This window comes from Salvelinus fontinalis, chromosome 29, assembly GCF_029448725.1.
Source record: "Salvelinus fontinalis isolate EN_2023a chromosome 29, ASM2944872v1, whole genome shotgun sequence".
Lineage (NCBI taxonomy): Eukaryota > Metazoa > Chordata > Actinopteri > Salmoniformes > Salmonidae > Salvelinus > Salvelinus fontinalis.
The window spans coordinates 44,506,672-44,532,808 of NC_074693.1; the positions used below are offsets into that span (position 1 = coordinate 44,506,672).

The following is a 26,137-nucleotide window of genomic DNA, read 5'->3' on the forward strand; positions in this document are numbered from 1 at the left end:
TTTCACATTCTTAAAATAAAGTAGTGATCCTAACTGACCGAAGACAGGGAATTTTTACTAGGATTAAATGTCAGTAATTTGGTTAAGGTGTATGTAAACTTTCAACTTCAACTGTAGATCCCCTGAACGCAGCCCACTTTCCAGCCCACACTCTCAAACACCTAGATCTCCTGAACGCTCTCCAGATACAAATCACCTGAATTCTAATCACCTGTTCACACACCTGTATGTCATTATCACACACTATTTAGTGCAGTTCTTTGCACCCAATCAATGTTTGTTTTGTAACACACGTCTTTCAGAGTGCTGGGTTTCCCGTGAGATACTCCTCCCGTGTATGACCGTTTTTGCCTGCCTCACTAATGACGCCTTTTACCTGTTCCCTGCCTGTACTTTAGCCTATAGGATTTCCTGTTATCTACCTATTGCCTGATCTCCCGGACTACGTTACTAGCCTTCTCCCTGCCTGTATTGTTGCCCTTTTTGGACCCCCTATGTATTACCTTCTGCCTGCCGCTGGACCCAGCTGCGTGCCTCCTCCTGTGGTCCTTTGCAATAAACACCTGCTGCGCCCTGCGCTTGAAACCAGCTCTCTGTTTCGCCTCGTGTTCATTACAAACAGTTCTCAAAGTATGTTTTGAATTGTCAATTGTGGGAAGTTTAACAACTTGCATGAGAGTATTAAACACATTTGCTGTTATATTTTAATTGGTGGAAGATAACGTTTCAGCTCATCTGTTGCGGCATTAGCATCATTTACACTCTTCCTCTGAGTGAGCTATTTGACTTGCCTTTCAACAAGTTTCTCCATGACAGATGCATACAGTAATGTAGCTCCAGTCTCACTGGGACACCATTGGATTCCTAATAAATTAATCAACAGTCCCAAAAACATTAAATGGCTCTGAAAAACAATGAAGACATTATATAAATGTTGGCAAAGAGATCAGATGTTGATGATGAGTAGAAGGAGGGAATATGAAGAACAATTGAAGAACCACAACAAATGTGATATGTTACTGTACAAACACCACATACATTAATTCAATAATTAAGCCTGATCATTATCCTCCTTTGTCAGAGTCTAAAATGTTAAAGCACAGACTAAATAAACTTGGCTAGTGTCAAAACGGGTCTGTAGAATTCCCTGTGGACAACCATTGAAGAGAATAGCAAAACGTAAGTCAGTAGTTCTATTTGTGTATGTTATGCTGCTAGATCACTATGTACTGTATGGGGTGAAGGCTGATTCCATTTCCAGCATAGCATGCCTGACCCGATTCCCATCCAGTGCTTATCTCATCTCACTTCATGGATGCTTCCAAAATGGCACCTTAATCTCCCTATTCAAGTTAGCACACTTCTTTTGAGTCCTTTTCACCCTGGTCAAAGGAAGTGCACTTTATAGACAATAGGGTGCCAATTGGGAGATATCAGCGCAGACCGGGTGACAGAGTAAGAAACCCCACTCCTGTCTAATGTCACAGCTGGACTGCCTCCCACTGCTCCACACCCAGTCCCCAGGTTACAGTTAGAAAGTATTTTTTACAGCACAAGTCTTGCTTAAGCAGTCTTTGAGGACAGAGGAGATCATTATAGTTGGACTGGGAGGATATTGAGAAACCTGGAGGAGGATGTAGGCGGTTAGTGTTAGTCAGAGACTGCTCACAGGACTTAGTGGGCTTGAGTAGAATTCCTCACCCCAGTCATCATTTCACAACTTCCATTCGCAACATCAATGTCCAGTCAGTGTCCAGCTAGCTAAGAAAGGGAAAAGCACCACCGCTGTTAGTTGAGTACATGGAACAGAGCCATATTCCCGAGGGGATGAGTGGGCGTGTGAGTGTGTAAGTATGCAATGGGTAGCACAGGGTTTTTGCCTTGGGGACCGAGATGTTTCTTACCATAGAGTTGCCTATGATGACAGCTGGTGATGTTAAATGGGCCGATCTCTCAGGCAGCCTCATGGTCTGGTGAGGCTGGGAGCTCCGAGGATCTGTACCCAAGGTAGAAGCCACCGGAGAGGGAGATAGAGCCGAGGATGAAGACGCAGGTACCACCGGATCCGATCTTGATTGGGAAGCCACCACAGACGAAGGCGCCGGAACCTCTGGATCCAGGGCGACAACGCTGTTTCTGGTCTGTGTCAGTTCCGGGCTCAACATCTCCATGGAGACCCCCGTTGCCAGAGGACACCTTCTTCAACTTCCACGGCGAGTGACATACCTCCATGGCTGGTTGGTTGGGTTATGATCAGCTCCATTCTCCAGGGAAGGGGAAGACCCCTTCGAGGATGGAACCCTGCCTAGCACCGGCCAGTCTGGCTGTGGAGAGTCGACACGGCGGCAAAACTTCCACCAGACCAGAGCGGCGTCCGGGTACTGGGGTGGAAGAAAAATAAAAAGTTGGTGGGAGTGGGTTCCCGAGTAGCTTATGTAGGTTTGCCACGTCCTTGCTAAGAGTAGCTAAGAGTAGCTGTAGTCCTCCGCAAGCAGTTGCTACATTGAAAGTCAACGCGGCCCACATTGTCCCGGAACAAAGCAAAGTAAATGCAACTCCTGCAACGGTGAAAACGTTCAAGAGCGGCCTCCATTTGAGACCGCCGAGCCAGCTAGGCTAGTTGGGGTTTCGTGTCTCTCCCCCTATACTGAATCTGGCAGGATAGCAGCGCTCACAGCAATTTAGCCCAACAGAGCCGCAGGATTCAAAAATAAAGTACTTAAAAACACTGTCAGCTTTTAAACCGAGGTCTTTAGTTCAGGTTTCAGTTTCGGCGTTCGACAGGGTTCAACAACAACAAACATATGTCGCGCTCTGATGACGTCAGAGTGCATTAATCTTAATACACACAAGCCAAAACATACACAGATATGCATAAGAAAACTCTCTCTCAATTAAATTAAATTGAATTCAATTTGCTTTATTGGCATGACGTAACAATGTACAAATTGCCAAAGATTATTTGGGATATTTACAATATAAAAATAAATAAAATGAGAGTCAAAATTGTCAACGGGACAACAGTAACAACAATAACCAAGGGTCAAAATAACCATACATTCAACAATAACAATAAGCATACAGTAGAGTACATGTGCAGGTTGATTGGTCTGTCAGACAATGTCCCTCAACTTATGGCAGGCAGCAATGTAGTGCGCTGCCAACCCACAGCTCTCTGCGTCCTCCCCCAACAGGACTGTCACGAATCCCCCCGAAGGTGGTGCCTCTTCCCGTTCGGGCGGCGCTCGGCGGTCGTCGTCTCCGGCCTACTAGCTGCCACCGATCCCCTTTTCTGTTTCATTTAGTTGTGTCTGATTTGTTGCACCTGTTTTGTGTTTAGGTTTATTGTGGGCTATTTAAACCCAGTTGGCCCGCCAGCTTTTGTGCAGGCTTGTTTTTCTGTTGGTGGTGTTTGTTCATTCCTGTGGTGTCTCTTCCATTTCGGATTAGTCCTGTTTGTTTTGGACTGGGACTTTACGTGCCCTTGTTTTGTGTGGCATGACCGTCTATCTGAGATTTTTGGAATATTAAATCCACGTCTTTTCTGACTATCCTGCTCTCTGCGCCTGACTCCTTCACTCACCACGTTTGGAACTGTGACAAGGACAGGTAGCCTATCCTCATCAGAGAGGTCTTTGAAACCTTGAATAAGGGTTTCAAATTTGGGAAAATGACACTCTCTAATTATTTTATATTTTTGAAATGTTTTCAGGAAATGCATTTCCGTCTCAGGTTCTGCTGTTGTGCAGTGGTTGCACAGCCTTTCCTCTACAGGGAGCCAGGTTTTCCTGTGTACAGCCTTCTCAATGACAAGGTTGTACTCACTGAGCCTGTACTTTGTCAAGGTTTTGATCAGTAACCATGGTCAAATATTTACCCACGGTGTACTGTCAATTTAGGGCCAGATAGCACTGCATTTTGCTTTGTGTTTGTGCTTGTGTTTCCCAATAAGCAATGTAGTTTTGTTTTGACTGTGTTGTAATTTGGATTATTCTGATTGATTGGATGTTCTGGTCCTGAGGCTTCAGTGTGTTAGTAGAACAGGTTTGTGAACTCCCAGGACCAGCTGGATGAGGGAACTATTTTCTTTGCTCAGCTCTTGGCATTGCAGGGCTTGGTAATGATATGAGAGGGGGACACTGTATTTTAGATGTTTCCAAAACTGAATTGCTCTTTTTTGAGTTTTTATTATTAGTGGATATTGGCCTAATTCTGCCCTGCATGCATTGTTTGTAGTTTTCCTCTGGAATCTTACAGAACTCTGCATACAGGGTTTCAATGGGGTGTTTGTCCCATTTGATGAAATCTTGTTTTGCAAGAGGACCCCACACCTCGCTGTCATGAAGTGCAATTGGTTCAATGACATATTCAATTAGTTGTAGCCACATTTTAATAGGTTTTTCAATTTGAATTAGCTTTTTAATGGCGTAGTATGCCCTGCGTGCTTTCTCTCTCAGTTCATTTACTGCCTCATTAAGGTGTCCAGTTGAGCTTATTTTTAAACGTAAGTAATTGTAGTGTGTACAGTACTCTATATATTTTGTACCAATTGAGAACGTTGGTCTAATTCCCTGAGATCTGGATCTTCTCTGGAAAATCATTATTTTAATATTTTTGGGTTTACTGCCAGGGCACAGGTCTGGCAGCACTGCTTTAGCAGGTCCATGCTCTGCTGTAGGCCATGTGCTGTGGGTGACAGCAGACATAGGTCATCTGCGAAGAGTAGGCATTTAACTTCTGAATTGTGGAGACTAACACCAGGGGCTGAGGATTTTTCTAGAATAGTGGCCAATTCGTTAATGGAAATATTGAAGAGTGCAGGGCTCAGATTGCAACCCTGGCGAAGTCCCCGCCCGTGGTTAAAGAATTCTGTTATTTTCTTACCAATTTTAATGCTGCACGTATTGCCAGTATACATTGATTTAATTATGTCATATGTTTTACCCCCTACACCACTTTCAAATAACTTTGTAGAACAGTCCTGTATGCCAAATAGAATCAAATGCTTTTTGGGAGTCGATAAAGCAAGTGTATATTTTGGTATTATTTTGGTGGACATGTTTATCTATCAGGGTGTGTATGGTGTAAATATAATCAGTTGTGCAATGTTTTGGTATACATCCAATTTGGCTTTTACTCAAGACATTGTGCTTATTAAGGAAGTTTAGAACTCTTACATTGATAATACTACAGAAAACCTTCCCCAGGTTACTGTTCACACAAATGCCTCTGTAATTGTTAGGGTCAAATTTGTCTCCGTTCTTAAAGATTGGGGTTATGCGTCCTTGATTCCAGATGTCAGGGAAATAACCTACACTCAGGATCAAATTAAACAGTTTAAATATGGCCAATTTAATTTTTGCACTAGTGAGTTTGAGCATTTCATTTAGGATGCCATCAGGTCCGCATGCCTTTTTAAATTTGAGAGCCTGAAGATTCTTATAGAGCTCCTGGTCAGTAATTGGGGAGTCCAGATGGATTTTGATTGTCCTTTATAACTATTTCTAATCCATTCAACTTCTCGTGAATTTGACGTTGTTCTGCGTTTGTGTCAATTTGAACAGTGTTGTAGAGTGTTTTAAAATGGGTTGTCCATATGTCACCATTTTGTATCGCTAATTCCTCTTGTTTAGATTTATTTATTTTTCTCCAATTTTGCCAGAAGTTGTGTGTGTTTATGGACTCCTCAATTAGTGTAAGCTGCTTGCTGTTGTACTGTGCTTTTTTGGTTCTGAGTGTACGTTTATAGAGTTTTAAAGTCTCACAGTAATGAAGGCATAATTCACCATTATTTGGGTCTCTGTGCTTTTGGTTGGATAGTGTTCTAAGTTTTTTCCTTATAATTTTACAATCTGAATCAAACCTGTTGTCTGTCTCTCTCTCTCTCTCATTAGAGGTTAAAGGGCAGTGACTGTGGATGAATGGAGGAGCTGTGTAATGGCACATGTTCCCCCAAGTCGTCACTGTGCCATACCGGAGGTGAGATCCCCTACCCTTGTCGTCATCGCTTCCTGCCAAATATGAGACCCATCTGCTGTGGTGATAATCAAACATGGCAGGAACACTAGTTGTCGTCGTCACCCTCCCACATACACACTCCCACATACACATGTGAATACACACACACACACACACACACACACACACACTAGACACATGCACCCAGAAACAGGCAGGCACACACACCCCTTACAGCCATACAAGTGAGGTTCGCGGCCCCCATTCCCAACACCAAAACCCCCTTTATTGCCTCCTGATGAAATCATTGATATGTTCATCACAAAGGAACAGTGACAATATGAATCAATACTTAATACTGTACCTCATTGTCAACACAACTGCTATCAGAGTCAGAGAGTAGGAGGAAATTAAGGGGGGTTGGGGATAAGTTGCTATTTCTGGGATTGCATCTCCCCCGGTTTTGACATACAAGTTTAGCCCCCACTTGTGTCCCCCCCCCCATCTCTTCCCTGGAGATTTAAAGTATCTCCCCCTATAAATATATTCATCTTGTGTTGATGTATTCTGTTTCAGATCTGGTAAAAACAACAAACAGGGATAGACAAGGGAAGAAGTGGAGTTTAGGTGACCTGCTATTTTAGCATTTAAAGCATGCATATTGCATGAGGTGTTAGAGGTATTGCATATCTAAGGTAGGGGATATCTAGGGTAAACGCCATAAAAATTGCATTCTCATGCTCCCCTCATCAATCTCAGAGAAATTATGTCATGGCCACCCCTCTCCATGGATAATGAATTCATCCGCACACTTTGTGAAGGCAGGGAGGGAGGATTCACAAGGATGGAAAAGGGGTGGACTGGGAGCTGTCAACGTGACAGAGGGTTCCCCTGGGGAGGGTATAAGCCATCTATCGATAACCGATATCTGGCAAGAGCTGATAAGCAAGTTTGGGAAAAGCCAGCCTATAGCCTGACATCTCATATAGCCTGGAATCCAAACGGAATACCCTTATGTCACAACCTGATCTGTTTCAACTTGTGATTGTCTCCACCCCCCTCCAGGTGTCACCTATCTTCCCCATTATCCCCTGTGTATGTATACCTGTGTTCTCTGTTTGTCTGTTGCCAGTTTGTCTTGCTTGCTTTTCCCAGTCTCTCTTTTTCTTGCCCTCCTGGTTTTGACCCTTGGCTGTCCTGACTCTGAGACTGCCTGCCTGACCACTCTGCCTGCCCCTGACTCTGAGCCTGCCTGCCGTCCGGTTCCATTGTCCCACCTCTGGTTTACTGACCCCTGCCTGTCTTGACCTGTCTATTGCCTGCCCCTGTTGGAATATTAAACCATTGTCAATTCGACGTGTCTGCATCTGGGTTTTACCTTGATTCCTGAAACATTCAATTTCACTGCAGAAGTGAAGTCAACAGAAAAACTGAAATATATTCAGCATGGATTCCAGGCTATGATAATGTGGGCTATGCTACCATGAGAAAGTTAAACTGGAATCCAAACGGAATATTGCTCCATTGCACTGATTAAGTTTGGTCAACCAATAGAAAAAATGTGATTGTATTTGTCATGCGATACGGGAAGAAGTCTAAATGTTCAGAGGTCAGAGGTGGAGAGAGATACAGTGATGGCGTTGCTCACAGCATATGGTCCACACCTGCTGCTAGGGATGATGACAACATAAACACCCAGATTTGTCTCTTGGTCTTGTTATGCGTTGATTTTACAAATGGTTTCAGAGGGGGCTGGGACTTCATTCATTTGTACCAGCGATGACCCCCAGCCTATTGCCAAGAAAGCACTTACGCATGGCTCAGGTAAAACAATGTACGTGTTAAATGCATTAGAAATGTTTGTAGGGTATGCACATGTGTGTAATCATGATACTAAGAACATTTGTCATCATAAGCATGTAAATTGGTTGACAGTCCTAAAGCGCAATAGCCCAATGTGCTATAGGAGTTACATGACACGAGTACTCTTAATGTAATAGCGTTAATAAGACACACTGTGCCCCATAGGGGGCTGAATGGAAAAATGCTAGTAGGTATTGACCGTCCAAAAGCGCAATAGCCCTATGTGCTGAGTTATAAGACACAGGTACTCAGAATGTAATTTGTATTTGTAAAACGCACTTTGTCCAATTGAGCCCAAATTCCAGTAGCTAATAGCCTCAAATTATGTTTTGATAACCAGTTTTCACAATTCGATTATACCGTTCCTGGGACATAGGGAGAACGGGTTCTCAGATTGGCAAGACTAATAAAGACTAATAAACTTACACAAATTCTGTGCCGTCTTGCCGTCCAAGATTCGCAGCTCCTTCGCTTTTTTCTTGAACTGGGTCATCCTGGCGTCTGTCTCATCCACCTCCTTTTTCACTGTAGAAAGAATAGAAGGGATGCATATTCAGTTGTGATGAACAGAACTGGTGTGTGGAAAGTGCAAGCATGTATGGGACCCATAAGCAATGAGGAAATGTTTTCTCTAGTATATTTCTCTAACTCACATTTTTTTTTACATAATGACCATTATTCAGAGTTTCTTTACAAAACATATGTTAACTGTATATCAAGAGCACCCAAGGTGACAATACATATGGGAGCCTTACGGTTCTATGCATGAGACCTGTACACATATGGAGAAACATCAATAGACAAAGGGGTGTTGAAAGGAGTAAACAAGTGATGAAAGGACCTTTAACCCAACACAGGAACACACCCATCTGACCAATCGAAACCAAGTAAAGAGACTCGACGTCGACCGATTAATCAAGGTTTCAAAACAAATCGGTATTCGGCATTTTTGGACACCGATTATGGCTGATTACGTTGCACTCCACGAGGAGACTGAGTGGTAGGCTGACCACCTGTTACGCGAGTGCAGCAAGGAACCAAGGTAAGTTGCTATCTAGCATTAAACTTATCTTACAAAAAACAATCAATCTTAACATAATCACTAGTTAACTACACATGGTTGATGATATTACTACTACTACTACTACTACTACTAAATTGTGTCACTTCTCTTGCGTTCTGTGCAAGCTGAGTCAGGGTATATGCAGCAGTCTGGGCCGCCTGGCTCGTTGCGAACTGTGTGAAGACCATTTCTTCCTAACAAAGACCGTAATTCATTTGCCAGAATTTTAAATAATTATGACATAACATTGAAGGTTGTGCAATATAACAGCAATATTTGTTCGATAAAATACGGAACCGTTCCATATTTCACTAAAATATTAAATGTTTTGTTTTGAAATTATAGTTTCCGGGTTTGACCATATTAATAACCTAAGGTTCGTATATATGTGTGTTTATTATATTATAATTAAGTCTATGATTTGATATTTGATAAAGCAGTCTGACTGAGCGGTGGTAGGTAGCAGAATGCTTGTAAGCATTCATTCAAACAGCAGTTTTCTGCGTTTGCCAGCAGCTCTTTGCAATGCTGCAGCGCTGATTATGACTTCAAGCCTATCAACTCCCGAGCTTAGGCTGGCAATACTATAGTGCCTATAAGAACATCCAATAGTCAAAGGTTTATGAAATACAAATTGTATAGAGATAAATAGTCCAATAATTCCTATATTAACTACAACCTAAATATTCTTAACTGGGAATATTGAAGACTCATGTTAAAATGAACCACCAGCTTTCATATGTTCTGAGCAAGAAACTTAAACGTTTGTTTTTTTACAAGGCACATATTGCACTTTTACTTTCTTCTCTAACACTGTTTTTGCATTATTTAAACCAAATTGAACATGTTTTACTATTTATTTGAGACTAAATATATTTATCTTTTGTATTATATGAAGTTAAAATAAAAGTGTTCATTCAGTATTGTTGTAATTGTCATTATTGCAAATATATATATATTTTTTGGTCTTCCAATAATCGGTATCGGCATTGAAAAATCCTGATCGGTCGACCTCTAAAAGAGAAACTGTCAGTTTCTCGTACATTCATGCATAATACTAATGTAAACCCTGGTCTGCTGAAGCAAGCTTGCAGTAGCAGCTTGTGTGGGTGTGTGTGTGTGTGTGTGGTTGCATGATTGTGCATGTGTCTGCATCTGTGTGTGTGTGTACATGTGTGAAGATAGTTGACAAACATAGCTCCCCTTCCCCAAGGCTCGCTCTGCCAGCCTCCCAAAGCCAGGGAGATAATTGTGTTCCCAGTGTAATCCTGGAGAGCGCCACACACTGCTGCTCGACTTAGCACACAGGCAGGCAGCACACAGGCAACCCACAGCATTAATATCATACGTGTCGGACTCAGAAGACCCGCCCCAATCTGAACGACTGTGAGTCGGGGAGATTCCACACGGTATAGGTGACGCCACGTGTCCGACGCTATGTGTCAGCGAATCATCCGTCTGAAGTTTACTTAAGCATGTACGCAAAGTCACAAAAACACAGACAGACATACGGAAAGACACAGACAGATGTGTACAAGCATGCACACACCAGGTTTGGGGTCAATTCAAATTAAAGTCAGTCAATTCAGGAAATAAACTGAAATTCCAATCCAATGTCTCAATAAACTGAAAAGGACAAGCTATTTATTTCAAACCTTTTTATATTTAGAATTTTTATTTCAAATGACTTCCTGAATTGAGTCATTTTAATTCAAATGGACCACAGCAAGCACACACATACACATGAGCTACAATCACAGAGCCTCTTTGCTGGGGAGCCACCACTCAGGAATAAGCATCTTCTCTTTAAACGGGAAGGAGGGAGAGAAAGGAAAGAAGAGGGGGGGGTGGGGTGTAGTGGTAACAGGTGCAGACAATGGTAACATCAGGAGAGAAGCAGAATCCTCCGTTTCAGCCCCCCAACCACCCCACCCTTCCATCCCCTCAAGATGGCTTGTGGGAGCAGAAGCACGCCTAGCCGCTAATCATCACAACTCCTCTATTTATTTAAGCCCAAGGTGGGACTCTCTCAGGAAATACCCAGAACAAACAACCAGCTCCCCAGAAAGTGTATGCATATTTGAAGAAACAATCAAAGAGGCAAGAACAGCCGGTAGAGAGGAGAAGATGTTGCTAGAGGCGCCAGGCACAACCAGCCTCAGCCTCTTTCCCAGGCAGCCTGTCAACATAACACTTCAGGGAAGATAGTGTTTATACTATACACTGTGCTGCTGGAATAGGGAGGTGGAATAGGGAGGGTGATTCAATACTATGATCTAACCGCTCAAAACTGGTCTAGAGTCAGACCTCAGTTATGTTACATTTAAAGAATGAGTACTAACAACCTTGATATAGATAGATAGGAAGACACATTCTCAAATGTCTTGTGGATAGAAACAAAGTGTAGGAGTGAAACAACGTATGAACTTTTGAAGAAACCCTACAGAAGAATTCAATAATGACCGACCTATTCCATAGATCCTGTTCCATGAAAATATGGGCCAAACAAAATGGATGCATGGCTGTTTAAGGAAAGAATAATAGGTGAAGGGTTGTAGAACACAGTGTAGAACTTTACACTCGATCTGGAGGCATTGTATTTCTTCCTGGAAAACAACTGTTACAGGAAAGCCTCCACTAAAAAAAAAAAAAATGGTGAAACTGTAATCCGAGGATATGACTTTAAGAGGCCCTTGATTTTACAGGGCTGTGAAAAGATACTGTGTCACAGCATTTCACAGTGAATTATACAGAACATAAATATAAATGCAACATGCAACAATTTCAAATGATTTTACTGAGTTACAATTCATACAAGGAAATCAGTCAATTTAAATAAATTCATTAGGCCCTAATCTATGGATATGACATGACTGGGCAAGGGTACAGCCATGGGTGGGCCTGGGAGAGCATAGGCCCAACCACTTATTTTCTGCATGCACTTTTTTCCAGAAGCATCTGGATACAGCCACTTGGCGCAAGTTACTCAAAATGCATTAGGTGAAATGCCTCATGACAAGTCCCCTGGTGATGACAACACGGACCCATAATGCCCCAGGTCAAGTGCAGTGGGCCGGTTGGCCAAGCCTCATTCATGGGTCAAGTGTGTTTTTACTCAGCTTGGTGGCAGGGATTCAGGAACCTTGCTGTGCTTCTCACAGAGACAGAGTCTCAGACAAAGAAACGAGAGGCCCAGAGAAAACAAAACATCAGGAATCACTGATTTCCCCAGGGGGATGCCTATATATATATATATTTTTTTTGCAAGCAGTAACTGGGACAACGATGGGCCATATTGGGGCCCTGGATCCCCCTTCAAATCCCATTCCTCCCTCTCCCCCTTCTGCCAGCTGGATCTCCCACCTGGGTACTTCGCGCTCTCGGCGGGACGCTCTCGACACGTTCGTCTGTGCCTCAGCTGTCCTCAGCCCCGCCCCCATGCCCGCGAGGCTTGAGGCACCAGCTCATATTAAACGGAAAGCAAAGCAGCACCTCTAGTAATGAAAAACAGACACATTCCAAACGTATACAGTCCCATCGTGCTTCTCATGTCTTGCTGGGCTCAGGGTAGAAGCAGCAGCCGCGGTCTAGGTTAGAGGAAGGGATGGTGATCGCTTCTACCTGGCTGCTTCCTGCTAGGCTACATGCTCACTGATTCAATTATGCCGCACGCCGCATGTTTCCTTATCATTCCATGTGGGGACCGATGGGGCATGGAGGGGGATGTCACAAATTGCCTGCCGGTTTATTCAGTGTCCAGGAAGTGTGGACAGGATAACTATAAACTGCTTACTACGAGAACAGAGAACGTTCTCTAGATCATGTTTTAAATATGCCAATTATAACGGGTAAACTGACGAGAAAGACACTCCTTTCACTAGTCATCAGTATTGTTTCCTTCCCAACATAAAGTTTGCATGCAAATAGAGTGTGGGAATGGAACAGTCCAAGTTTACATCTGCCAAGTCAAGCCGTAAAACTTTCAACCTGCCCTCAAGGGTATGGCTTGACAGTGTATAAATCCACTTGCCAGCGCCAAACGTGTTCTACTGACTGCCCAGTGTCTAAGATGTAAGACTCCAACAATAAGCGCCATCCCTCTCTAGAGCCCCTTATTTGTTAATGCAATCTTCCATGCATCCATTTCTGAAAGAGCTTTGTGGTGGGTGGAACAAGGGGGTGAAATTGGCAGCCAGCAGGTTTGCTGAAGCTGTCGGGCACAATGAAAGCATGGAGCCCATTTCTCATCAAGATGTATCATTCAAATGACAGTGGCTGTCAGGCCCGGCACATGATGATAATGCAATCTTAATCACAAATGAATAACAGCGAGAGGCACCGGGCTTTCATTAATTGTTTTCCTTGGCAAACAAAAGTAGCACTTAGCATCTATGCTAGAGCTATTGACAAGATCAGGTGGTAGGTTCATTTGAACGGGAATGAGCAGGGTGGGGACCGCGTTGCTTTCCTAGGGTTACGTGGTTAAGCAAGCAAGACAGCAAGCTGGGCACTGCATCCGGCAAAACAATAAAACTAATGCAGATGGCTCGTTACGTTTTTTCATGGAATACTCCGATCAGACACAGAAATCTAAGTTTAGTAAGACATGCTGAGCACTTGTAGGACACGAAAAATAACACACAGCGGCATATCCGTTAATATTCACGGCAAAACATGTGCATTGAGCAAGACCAGATGGACCACTCAGGAAAAGGGAGGTTTGTGGTTGATCTTGACCAAGAATGTGTCAGTGTAATACGAAGAACGAGAGTTTCCCAATGCTTTCTTGGAACTCTATATCTTGCAAGGGAGGGAAATGCATACGAGACTGATACCGAAAAGAGAAAACTATTTCCACATCACCGTGAAATGATAACACTGAAGTTAATATGCCAAGATAACCACATGCATGTTAGCCACGGCCCAGTATAATAGTTACATTTCATTACCAGTGGAAGGGGAGTATAACAGCTTGTTAAGGCCAGTTGAGCCTACCACAAGAGGAAGGATTGAACAAATACATAAACGACACAAGCAATAGAAAATGATTTGGCCACTTTAAGATGGCTTGGCGTCTGTGTGAGCCTTGTCTGTGAGTTTTGGACCGGGATTAGCCCTGGGGAGCTCCTAATAACCAGAGTTCTTCCACACTTGGGCGTTCGCTGTGTTTACTGGCCCACAGTCTTTCTGCTGGTAGCGTTCCATGAGATATAATCTCCCTAAAGAACGGCCAGAAGGGCCCGGGGCATTAGAAAGCTAAACACTACCACATGTTCACTTCTGGAGACTGAGACTGAGACATAGACTTGTCCGAGGGAGCGCAGCCACCACCAGGCGACAACCCACCAGATGACAATGCCCGAGCGATGGGAGGCCTTTGGAAAGTAGAAACTGAAAAAAAGTGTTGATGACAGGTGTATTTAAGGGCAGGCTGACGTAGAGTGGACCTGACAATGTGGAGTCTGGCTGTCCAGGAGGCAATTTATTCCCCCGCGAATGTGCAATATGCCTGCAAACATGTGCTCTGCCCTCCATCTATCTGACTCACGCTGGGGATTGAGCTACTAGAGCTGCCTGCCCCTCTAAAGGAGATGGATTCTGAGAAGAGGAGAGCCATAGGGCTCGGCCAATGCCTGCTTTAGCTGCAGCTCACACATCTAGATGTGTAATACTTAAACATTTCAATGGAATAGAAAAAAAAATACAGATTTATTTGAAAGGATATTGGTTGTTTGGGATGCAGCTGGTTTCTCTATAGGAATGCTTTGGATATAGGACTATTGTTTTCTTGTGCATCTGGCCCCGCCAACAAGGCTGCTATGGGGAATAGAAAGGGATGTGTTTTGGCAGTGTAAGTGTAATAGTAGACAATGCAATTGTTTGTGTCAATGAGTTGACATCTGCTTTTAAATGTACATTCTCTGTTAGACATTGAATGTAATACAATAACAGCTAACAAGTGGTGGTGGTAAGCTTTTACATGGCCATGTAGGACCTATTTTCATATGGTCTCTTAACAAGAGATCATGTGGTCAAATTGCCTGCGAGTCATTGAGAAGAGTTCGTTCATATTTCCTTTTAAGTACCCAGAGTGCATATCAAGCATATTAGTGAGTCGTGTTCCGGGGGCTGTTGCCTTTGAAGCACTCACAATTTCACTCCCGAAAACAGAAAACAGATGTGAAATCTTACCCTGAAGACCATGGTCAATGGATAGCAGTGTTTTGTGGATGAGTAAAACATGTATTAAGGGGAAAAAAAGAAAGAAGGGTGAGTGGACAAAGAGTTTGCAAAATGTCCGTTGGCGAGGTATAGAGGTATAGGGAATAGCGAAAAAGAGCTTGGACAATCACGCCTCGAGTAATGAGCGGGAGACCTTCCAAAATAGGGAGCACAACTTGAGGTTTGAAAACACCATTTGACCGGCGTATTCCAGCTGTGTCCAATTTCTCCCGTTGACTAGGGCTAAACAGGTCTATCTATCAAACCCGAAGCCAATATACCATTGGGATATAAACCTTCTCTCTCCACTCCTCCCTCAATCTAGGATCTCAAAAGCATGATGCCACTCTCAAAAAGGCAGGCTGGCAAAACCCTCATTGATTGAAAAAGACCAGTCAATATAATTTTTGGGGCACAAATTGAATCTGAGCGCAACATAACAAAGACTCCGGGAGCAAGATAAAAGCTTAATGTACATTCCAATTTTGTTAGATCTTTTTCTTGTGGTGGATCGGTCGAGCGGATTTTTTGATTATGTGGTCTGGAAATGTGTGTCTGCAGCAGCCGTCCATCAGACAATCCATTATCAGAGAGGCAATTTGGGCATATAATCAGCGCCTCCTGAGAGAAGCCTCTCATTTGTTGATGTTAAGAGATGTTGGTAATAAATACCTGTCTGGTGGACTGAATAGGTACAATCAAGCCTCGCTCTGAGAGCTGAGTTAGTTAAGCCATTTGTATAACAGCTTCCTTGTTGACCAAGATTGACCTTCACAGTGGGAACATTCCGGACCGACTGTTTCACCACTCCCCAAACCCAAGGTGAGGTGATTAGAAGTGAGCTGCAGCTGGGGGAGAGGTTGTACTCTCATCCATGCAATCATCATCATGTTTAATGACAACAAGGAGTGGGGGAAGTGGCTGCTAATGATAATGATGGTAATGGAAATCATGGTGTGTGTGTGTGTGTGTGCGTGCACGTGCCTGCCTGTTAGCGTGCGTGCCTCTGCACGTGCAATCCTGCTTCTGCTCATGCCTGACTGTCCACATGAACGGACATGAGTGTTCAATTCGACCGTCACTCTCTCTGAAGGTCACCTGTGTTTTCCCCTCAGCAGCTGGTTCTAGTCGGTCCAGGTCTCACAGACGAGGGAGATAGACAGAGGAGGCGGCGTTGAAAGGAAAGAGGAATCTCCCAGTGTGACACACTGACCCATGGCCCAGTAATGGCTTCAGTATGAGGGGAAGAGGAGAGGAGGGGAGAGGCCCAGCCTGGAGACACAGCTGGGCCTGGAGCAGAGCCCTGTGGGATAACTGAGTGGGATAACCTCCTACTCCATCTCATGTGTGAGAGAGAGAGAAACTAATTGATACATATCTCTGGTTTATGTCCTCCAAACTTTGTTATGTTATTACTCCAACCTGAACGTTTGACCGGAGAGACGATAGGAAATGGGCGGGATCGCTAACCACTAACATAGAGGTAGATGTTCAGTATTCATGAATGAGGTTCCTTTACCATCCATCAGAAATGGAAATTCAGTCCTGTAACCTCCCGTGTTATCATTAAAGAATCGGAAAATGTGATCTGCATGTTGAAGAATCCAGCGACTATTGTCGAGATTTAACACTGTAATGTCTCAGAATCATCCATCCGTGATTGCTTTCATGGATCGCACTCTTCCAGAGGTTTCATATACAAGTTGCTGGAGCAATACTAATCACATATTCCACCTGGAGGGGATCTGCTGACTCCTACTGCTAAACGCTCATCTCATAGAATGGGGAATCCGATTAATGGGAAATGAAAACAGTCTTCCACAAAGGAAAAATGGAATATTGCATTACCCACAGTGCTGTTTCAGTCAATTAAAATATATTACACCGAAAATAATTAGATGGCTTTTGACACAAGAATGAAACAGGCCTAATCTTGGGAAATATAAGTGAAATTAGTATATGAAAAAGAAAAAAAGTTGTCTCTCAGTATAAACAACATTCTCATTGACCCCAGCTTCGAGACGACCTCTAATAACTATGTTATTTCATTAAAGAGTGTTGAGACTTGGATAACTTTGTTGTTCTCCTCCTTCTCTGTCTGGGGGAGCAAGAGAGTGTGGGAAGACTCTGAGAGTGTGGGAAGACTCTGACCTGGCCTTGTTAGTTGGTCGTGGAGAGAGCTCTTGAGGGCAGCCTGCGGATTGGGCATGACAGGCGTTGAGCTCCAGGAACCTGTTCTCCGGCTGTTATGGGGTAGCCCGCCGTGACCCAATGCGCTTGAGCGCCTGGAGAGGCAGTTGCTGATGCTACAAACGGCTGCCCCCAGCGTCCATTAAGCCCAGGCCTTGCCTAGCTGGGTTTAAGCATTCAGCAGGCGAAACGCTGCAGCCTACAGTACGCTCATGTCACAGCTACAGGATGGAAAGCAGAAAGCTGGGCCTCTTCAAATAGCTGGCAGGATAACTGAGGTCCCAGTAGTCTCTATTACCTCTCCCAGCTCCACGGTACACAGGCCCAGACCCAGCCTGAGTGCTAAAGTATAGAGAGCAGGGAGAGAGAAGGGATATGTAACAGCTAGCAGAAGCAGGACCAGGCTCACCTTAACCATCTCTGTTTTCCCAGCGATGCCTTCAGATGCTATGACCACACACACACACAAACAAACACAAATATGCCGTGACGCATGCATACAGCTCTTATTGCAAGTTCATTGTCTCAAACTCTCATTGTCTCTTTCTTGCTCTAACAAAGACCACACTTTTGCTACTGCTAAGTTGAAGTATAAAATAACCATCCTAACAATGGTCCACATAATTTGTGTTGATACCACTATGAGCATGACTGATTCTCTGTTTGACTGATGATACTGGGACTAATGCAATGCACTAGGCAACAAGTGGGACTATTTCAAATGCATTGTCACTGTTTAATATGTGTGTAGTCGTTCGCGAATGCCCTACTCTGGAATTTACTTGACAGGTCTGCGTTCTGTACATTTGTCAGCTGACAGAACCTAATCTGCCCCTTTCTATCATGGAGTGTTTTTCTCTCTCTCGCTCTAACATTTTGGGGGATGAAGACATGATGAAAAAGGGCGAGTGAACCGAGGGTGAGTGGTCCATTTGTAGTATGCGCGTTTGCAGTTTCCTATATATTTTTTCATCCTTCTCCCATCACCTTCTGATCATGCCTTCTCCTCCAGTGATCCTGAAGCCAAACCACCCTGTGCTCACATAACCCAGCCTAACTACTAAATAAATAATTACTTCTGGGATACCGGCCTCTGCAGCTGGTGTATTGTGTGTCCTTTCCGCACCGAGAGCCTTAATTGGCTCTTGAAACATCACTTCCTGTGGCCGTATGATGTGCTGACACACCGGTTGTGTGACTACCTCCCTGCCCACTTGTTCTACCTCTGTGATATTGAGAGGAATAGACTTGAGTGTCTACCTGCCGTCATTCCCTTTTAGTTCATGTTTAGCCACTGGTGTTTTGGGGCTTAGGAAATATTGCGTTGGCTCTTCAGACTGGTTCTCTATTCAAACAAAGTATTGTCAACCAAAGGCAAAAAAATGCAGTGGGCTGCAGCTCGGATTTACAAGGTTTATGTTTTAGAAATGTGGTTAAGTATTATCCCCTTCACTTGAAGGTTAACCGATAAGTTGATCCAATTTGTCTACGAAGGTGTGAAAGGACTTAAGGAATACTTCACATGTCTGCACGGGGAAATGTCAAGGTTTGCTGAAGGATAAGGAGGGAGAAAATGACTTCCTTTCTGGCGGAGAGGCTCCACGGTTGTTAGCAGCAATTGGTTTATCCCGGAGAATCAACACCGTCTGAGGCAGATAAGACAGTATAATTGTAAGTCCCCAGTCCTATAAAAATAGCAGCTCCAGCTAAAATGCAAGTCTTGCCACACGGCACAAACCCATTCGGGTCTCCCTGGCTGATGATAAAAAAAATGTTGACAACCGTTGAGTGCTGAGTATATTGTTAAACAGCCGGGCTGCAGTGCAAGATTGAGGCTTTAAAGGCATCGCCTGTGTCAAATCCTGACGACTATTCGTCAGACAGCCTCTCGTCCTACATGCTCCGGTGACATGTAGGTGTCAAAGCAGACATGCCCTGATTAAAGATGTACTATTCAGCGTCTGGGGGGAGAAGAGAGAGATGTGTTCAGTCGTGAACTGCGTTTGAATCCGATGCGTCTGTCAATGTATACCTGCCTTGACTTACTATAAGCAAACTCCTTGCGCTCTCGCGCTTGTTTCTCTCCTCTTTTGCGATGCATAACAGATCAAAGAGACATGGCATTTACGCTCAATCAGTGGACCGACCCAAGAGAGGGGAATGTAAGATGAGGACAAAAAGAAATCAGAGCTCGTAAGAACACACGGGGAGAGTGTACAAGGGCCAGAAGTCGCAGTAGGAATGCATGCTGCAGGGAGGCTTATTGTTGTTAGAGAGGGTGCCCTGTGGTGGTGCTGTGGGGTGTGTTCTCCATGTGGGCCATGTGATCGTCTCTAGGTCCTGCTGATAAAGGGAAAGACATGGAAGGACAGACCGAGAATAAAAAGAGGGAGAGCGAGAGAGAAGGCCAGGGCTGATAGAGTTCTCATCTGGCCCTCATGGTTTATGTTACTCAGCCCATCCCCCCTGAGGACTTGCATCACAAACCCACATGCTAACAACCCCCCAGCCCTTCTACTCTGCATTAACCACTTCCTGTGAGGCTCCCATAACCAGGCCTGCTGACAGCCAGCCAGGGCCAAAAGAACCCCTGAAAAAACAGGGGCATGATTTTGTGGAAATCACCAGAGGACAAAAACTGAGTCCCAGAAATGAACAAAGGGAGAGGATGGTGGATGACTCCTTGAGAAAAGAATAGAAAACATTTGAAAGAGTAAGAGACCTCATGCGTCATTTAACACTAGAACTGCCAAAACGGTCAATCTGACAGTTTTAAAACTATTTATGTCAATAACCTTGAATCCACCTGTCCCTCTTTTTGTAAATATCGGTATTTTACACAATCAGTACTTTGTGATAAATATCCTACACAAAAGACATTCATTAAGACATTCATGAAGGTCATAAAAAAACATGATACTCAGACAATTTATTTCAAAATAACTAACGATATACGCTGAGAGTCGGGAAGCAAGTTCAGGGAGGGTGTTAATAAAATAAACATAATCCAAAACAAGAAACACTAACAGCACACAGACGTGAAACAGCAACAATAATGCCTGGGGAAGGAACCAAAGGGAGTGACATACATAGGGAAGGTAATCAGGGAGGTGATGGAGTCCAGGTGAGTCTGACGACACACAGGTGCGCGTAACAATGGTGACATGTGTGTGCCATAACGAGCAGCCTGGTGACCTAGAGGCCGGAGAGGGAGCACACGTGACAGTACGCCCTCCCTGACGAGAGGCGCGGGAAACATGTCAGTCCGGCAGAGACGTGGGAGCATGGCGACCTAGAGCACCGAAGAGAGCATATGTGACGGTACCCCCTACCCGGCGCGTTCGGCTCTAGCCGCAGGACTCCAACCAAAGGGGCGATCCCGGGGATCAGGAGCGGACAGGTCACCCCTGCTGATGCGCGGGAACCTGACAGACCGGCTGAGGCAGGGGAGCCTGCCGATCCGGCTGAAGCACGAGAGCCTGACGAACTGGCGGAGTCAGGGGAGCCTGGCGATCTGTCAGAGGCATGTAGCAGCTCCCGGACCCGACGTCATTCACACCAGAAAAAAAAAACACTCCCTGATGCTTCCCTTAGGTGAAGCGTCATTCTGTAATGATATGCGCTGAAGGTAGGGAAGCAAGTTCAGGGAATGAGTGTTTTATGAAAATAAACACAATCCAAAACAAGAAACACTAACAGCACACAAACATGAAACAGAAACAATGACACCTGGGGAAGGAGCCAAAGTGAGTGACATATATAGGGAAGTTAATCAGGGAAGTGAAGAGTCTGACGGTACGTGTAACAATGGTAACAGGTGTGCGCCATAACGAGCAGCCTGGTGACCTAGAGGCCGGAGAGGGAGCACACGTGACAATAACACAATATCATGTTTTGAGTTGTATTTATCTGTTTCGTAGCCGAGGCTATATGGATGCGCCATTCCAATGAAATCAACTTGTTCATTTAGCAGACATTTAACGGAATATAAACAGAATAAAATAGAAAGGGTATTTTTCCCCAAATGGTTAGAGCTGATTGTTGTTTTGTTGATATCGGCACAATTTATAGAAATGTTTGGAAAAAACTAGGTTCATTAGAATCTGCTCTTTCTGAAAGTTTATAGCAATCAAAATGTCTGGCCTGCATGGACCTCTGTAGGCTGATCTAGAACAAGTGATTTTTTTGGTAGGCTGCATTCTCCTTGCACAGTGTGCTGGTCCTCACTCTCTTTATTCTCAATTTGATCATTAATAATAGTGTTACCCATCAGACTATTTTCAATTTAATATTGTCTTTAGGCCATTATTATTCTTATTATGTGTGTGAAATGAATTCCAACATAGTTTAGGTGTAGATTGGATGGGCCAGATGGCCACGCAACTGTTGTCTTACAGTCACAAAATACACTATCATCTTATTTTAGTATTTACAGTCTATGGGATTCTGGATCAATTAATACACTGATGTCCTGAGGTTTGTTATCACATAGTTTAACAAAATGAATGTATTCATTTAGCAATTTATTATTTATTATGGAATATTTATAATACTGAAATATCAATGGTCAGAATGACAGTCAGGGCCATTCTAATAGCTATGAAATGCAGGTGCTCCGAGTGTTAAAACATCCTTCATTACGGCTTTGTAACGTCGCTGGCTGCTAAATGCCATATATTTCAGATTTGGCTTCCACCGACGTCGGAGCCCGTCGTTAGATCATGTTGGAAGTGCAACAATGATTATGGTCTCCCCTGTTTGGTTTACTGACAAGACTTTAAGTGGAGCTTAACGAGTTAAAATGACAGACTTGCACTTCCTGAGCAGCCATTAGGGTGCAGCGACCGCTGCTACTATCGTGTCGCGTGGGACTTTTGAGTCCCGCTCACGCTGAAGCCTTGATTGCTGTGCTGGTGGGATTGTAAATACGGGGTTTGACCTCCACTGCATTGGAATTAGGGGTATCGATGTTCCAACCCCACTCCCAGCGGGCTGTGTTATGAGGTGTTTGCAAGACCTGCTGCTAATACCTCAGTCTAGAATACTCTTGGATTTCTGTGTCAACCCATGGCAGTAAAAGTGGCGATGAAGGTTCAGAGTCTGTCACTTAGTGCTCTGTTTTGCCTTGTAAAGTGCAGCCTCTGGGCAAATGGAGAACTCCAGCAAAAGCAACAACAAAAAAAATGTTAAATCACAGAGCCAACATGGGCTTTTACCCGTTTCTGTGTTACTGCTCCACACGCCCATCATCATCAGAAATCATCGGGTTACCGCTGGCTATCTCAATCACGATATTAAAGGACATTTTTATGTCACCTCTTCAACTCGCTCGTTCACTCCCCCTTTCTCTGTATTGCCTAGGGGAAAGGGTTGACTAACTCCGACTCCAGCTACGGAGTCTTTCGTAGTGGCTCTCCGGTGGCTTTGGAGAAAGAGTGGCTTCCCAGAAAACAAAAACGAATCCATAAACATCATCAGGTTACAACCAGACCTTTACGAGCAGGCCTTGGGTCACTGCTGGACCAGGAAACACAACATATTGACAGAAACTCCACTCAGGAAACGAACCAACCCAAACAGAGTCACTGTTTTAGCCCTCCCACCAGCATTCCAGTAATAGAGGAAAACAAATACTTGGGGTGGCTCGGGAATATGATAATGAAGGACAATGGCAAAGCGCTGGATCCTTTCCAGGCACGTGGATAATCAATGGGCCAATTGAAAGGGGGCCTGTGTGGCAAGAGTGGCTGCGTGAGTGGTATCTCTCTCTCTGATCTCTTGACAGAGAGCATTGTGTTCAAAGCCCCGCTTAATTACAGGTGGATTTGCGAGAAGTGAACCACCTGCACAAAGGCAGCTGCAATTTAACGTGAAACAGATATGTGGCTATCTCCTTTGGCGTGCTCCTCACCCTTAGCCTCCAGTTCTCTGTGCGATTGCACCGGAATACTAAGCACTTGCCTCCACCCAAAAATGATAATGGGACGCATCTCAAATGGCACCCTATTGCCTTTATAGTGCCCTATGTGCCTTAGTTAAACATAGTGCACTATATAGGAAATATGATGTCATTTAGGACTTAACCATGAACAAGGGGGTGACCACGTGTTTGAATCTCCACTTGATTATTGTGTTTGAATGTCCTAATGAGGAGTAGTGAAGGGCAGAGACACTCACTCTCTACATAACTTACAGTGGGCTGATCAAAACAGCGTGTTGGCTGCTCCAGGCCTTTTTACAAGGTGCTGCTGGATGAAGGGAGTCTGCACGAGAGCAAACACACATCTAAAGGCACACCGTGATCACTGGAATGTGTGTTATCTCTGTTTTATTTACCAGGCTCAGCAGCTCCATACCAGACTCAACCTTACACACACACACACACACACACACACACACACACACACACACACACACACACACACACACACACACACACACACACACACACACACACACACACACACACACACACACACACACACACACACACACACACACACACACACAATAAACACACACACAGGAACGCACACACACATGCAATGCAGACACACACACACACAACCCTTGCAGTGCTACTGGCTGGCCTTGATCTCGTCAGGAGCCTTTGGAATTTCTGACCCCCTGGTATGGGTCTCTCTGCTGGATTGAATCAACCTCTACACAGACAGGCACGTACCCGTGCACGGACACACACACACACATATGCCCTTTGCATGCATGCAATAATAAACAGATACATGTAGCACCATCCATGTCCATTCCTCTCCTTTACATCCATCTGCTCATCTCAAATGGCCATAAACAAGAGGTTTATCTGAAAACCATATGCTTAGCTGCTGCCAAGTGTCAAATGTCAGGCACATTTCACGGATGCTCACATTTGCTGATGATATATAGCATAATGTAAGTGCATGCATGTTTAAGATAAATAGATGACACCGAACAAGTGAAAAGGAATCCATCATGGCAAATCCCTAGCTTGAGAGAACTTCTAAATACGGCGAAACGTGATAACTTAAAAAAAGAATGTCCCGTTCATACTTTTGAAGACTAATACATTCTAACCCACTCCTCTATCTATCACACCATCTATCCATTTGGCATATGACAGACACAGACAGACAGACAGACACAGACAGACAGACACAGACACAGACACAGACACAGACACAGACACAGACAGACAGACAGACAGACAGACAGACAGACAGACAGACAGACAGACAGACAGACAGACAGACAGACACGGTTGCATGTACAGTATGAACACACACCACTCAATATACTGAACTCCTACGCGGTGTGCCTACACACTGTGGCACGCCAAATGTCAGCCGCTATAAAGCAAGCAGAGCGATATGTCACAATAGGTAAAAATATCAGCAAAACATCCCGGACTAAAGACTTAAAAGAAATGTGGCGTATCTGATCTGCTATTAATGCCCAACGTTCGTAGAAACACTGCAGCTAAGAACACCACCATTACAATCAGAAAAAGCAGCGGAATATGAAGCTTTAGATGCTTCAACATGTATGTACATAACTTTAGCACTTAGCTGCTTAAATGGTTGCTGATGCCATCTCAGTGCCACTCTTGTATCTCTGTTTTAATGTCTAGATGCTTTGGCGTGAGGCAACTATGGCAACATACGCATCCCAGTAGCACACTTATCATCAGTGCTGTTGACTAAAGCTCACGGCAACGAATCTAGGGGTTTTCACCTGATGCGCATCCATCTGCTTATGTAGTTCCGTGTACACATTACGAGGAAGATAGAGAGGTTGAGAAAAGATCTGATCCTGTCTCTTTCAAGTTTTTCAATGTGATAAAAGTAGAAGTTACACCATACCTAACCTCACGGCAGTGGCAAGCTACAAAGGTGTACTCTAACACTTCTCACCCTGATGCATGTATCAACTGGTTCGTACAGTGCCTTCAGAAAGTGTCCATAGCCCTTAACTTATTCCAAATGTTGTCGTGTTACAGCCTAAATTCAAAATGGTTTAAATAGATGTTTTCTCACTCATCTACACACAATACCCCATAATGACAAAGTGAAAACTTTTGAATACATTTTAGCACATTAATTGCAAAAAAAATACATAAATATCTCATTTGCATAAGCTTTCACACCACTGAGTCAATATTTTGTAAAATCACCTTTGGCAGCGATTACAGCTGTGAGTCTATCTGGGTAATGTATAATAATACAAATAATAACATGTATTTATAAAGCCCTTTTTACATCAGCCGATGTCACAAAGTGCTGTACAAAAACCCAGCCTGAAAACTCTAAAACAGCAAGCAATCTAGATGTAGAAGCACGATGGCTAGGAAAAACTCCCTAGAAAGGCCAGAACCTAGGAAGAAACCTAGAGAGGAACCAGGCTATGAGGGGTGGCCGGTCCTCTTCTGGCTGTGCCGGGTGGACATTATAACAGTACATGGCCAAGATGTTCAAACGTTCATAGATGACCAGCAGGGTCAGATAATAATAATCACAGTGGTTGTAGAGGATGCAACAGGTCAGCACCTCAGGAGTAAATGTCAGTTGGCTTTTCATAGCCGATCATTCAGAGTTAGAGACAGCAGGTGCGGTAGAGAGAGAGTCCAAAACAGCATGTCCGGGACAAGGTAGCACGTCCAGTGAACAGGTCATGGGTTCCATAGCCGCAGGCAGAACAGTTGAAACTGGAGCAGCAGCATGACTAGGTGGACTGGGGAGAGCAAGTCTCTAACAGCTTTACAAAGCTGGATTGTGCAAAATTTGTCCATTGTTCTTTTCAAAATTCTTCAAACTCTGTCAAATTGGGTGTTGATCATTGCTAGACAAC

At 44.1% G+C, this 26,137-nt stretch overlaps 1 protein-coding gene across 5 annotated transcripts in view; it reads right to left on the reverse strand.

The window, feature by feature from the left end:
- LOC129828030 (protein diaphanous homolog 2-like) overlaps nt 1-26,137 on the reverse strand; it is a 644,069-nt gene that overhangs the window by 314,085 nt on the left and 303,847 nt on the right. For all 5 annotated transcript variants that reach the window (XM_055889439.1, XM_055889440.1, XM_055889442.1 and 2 more), the window contains one exon: nt 8,248-8,346. In XM_055889439.1, coding sequence (XP_055745414.1) covers nt 8,248-8,346 — 99 coding nt within the window. The remainder of the gene's footprint in view (nt 1-8,247; nt 8,347-26,137) is intronic.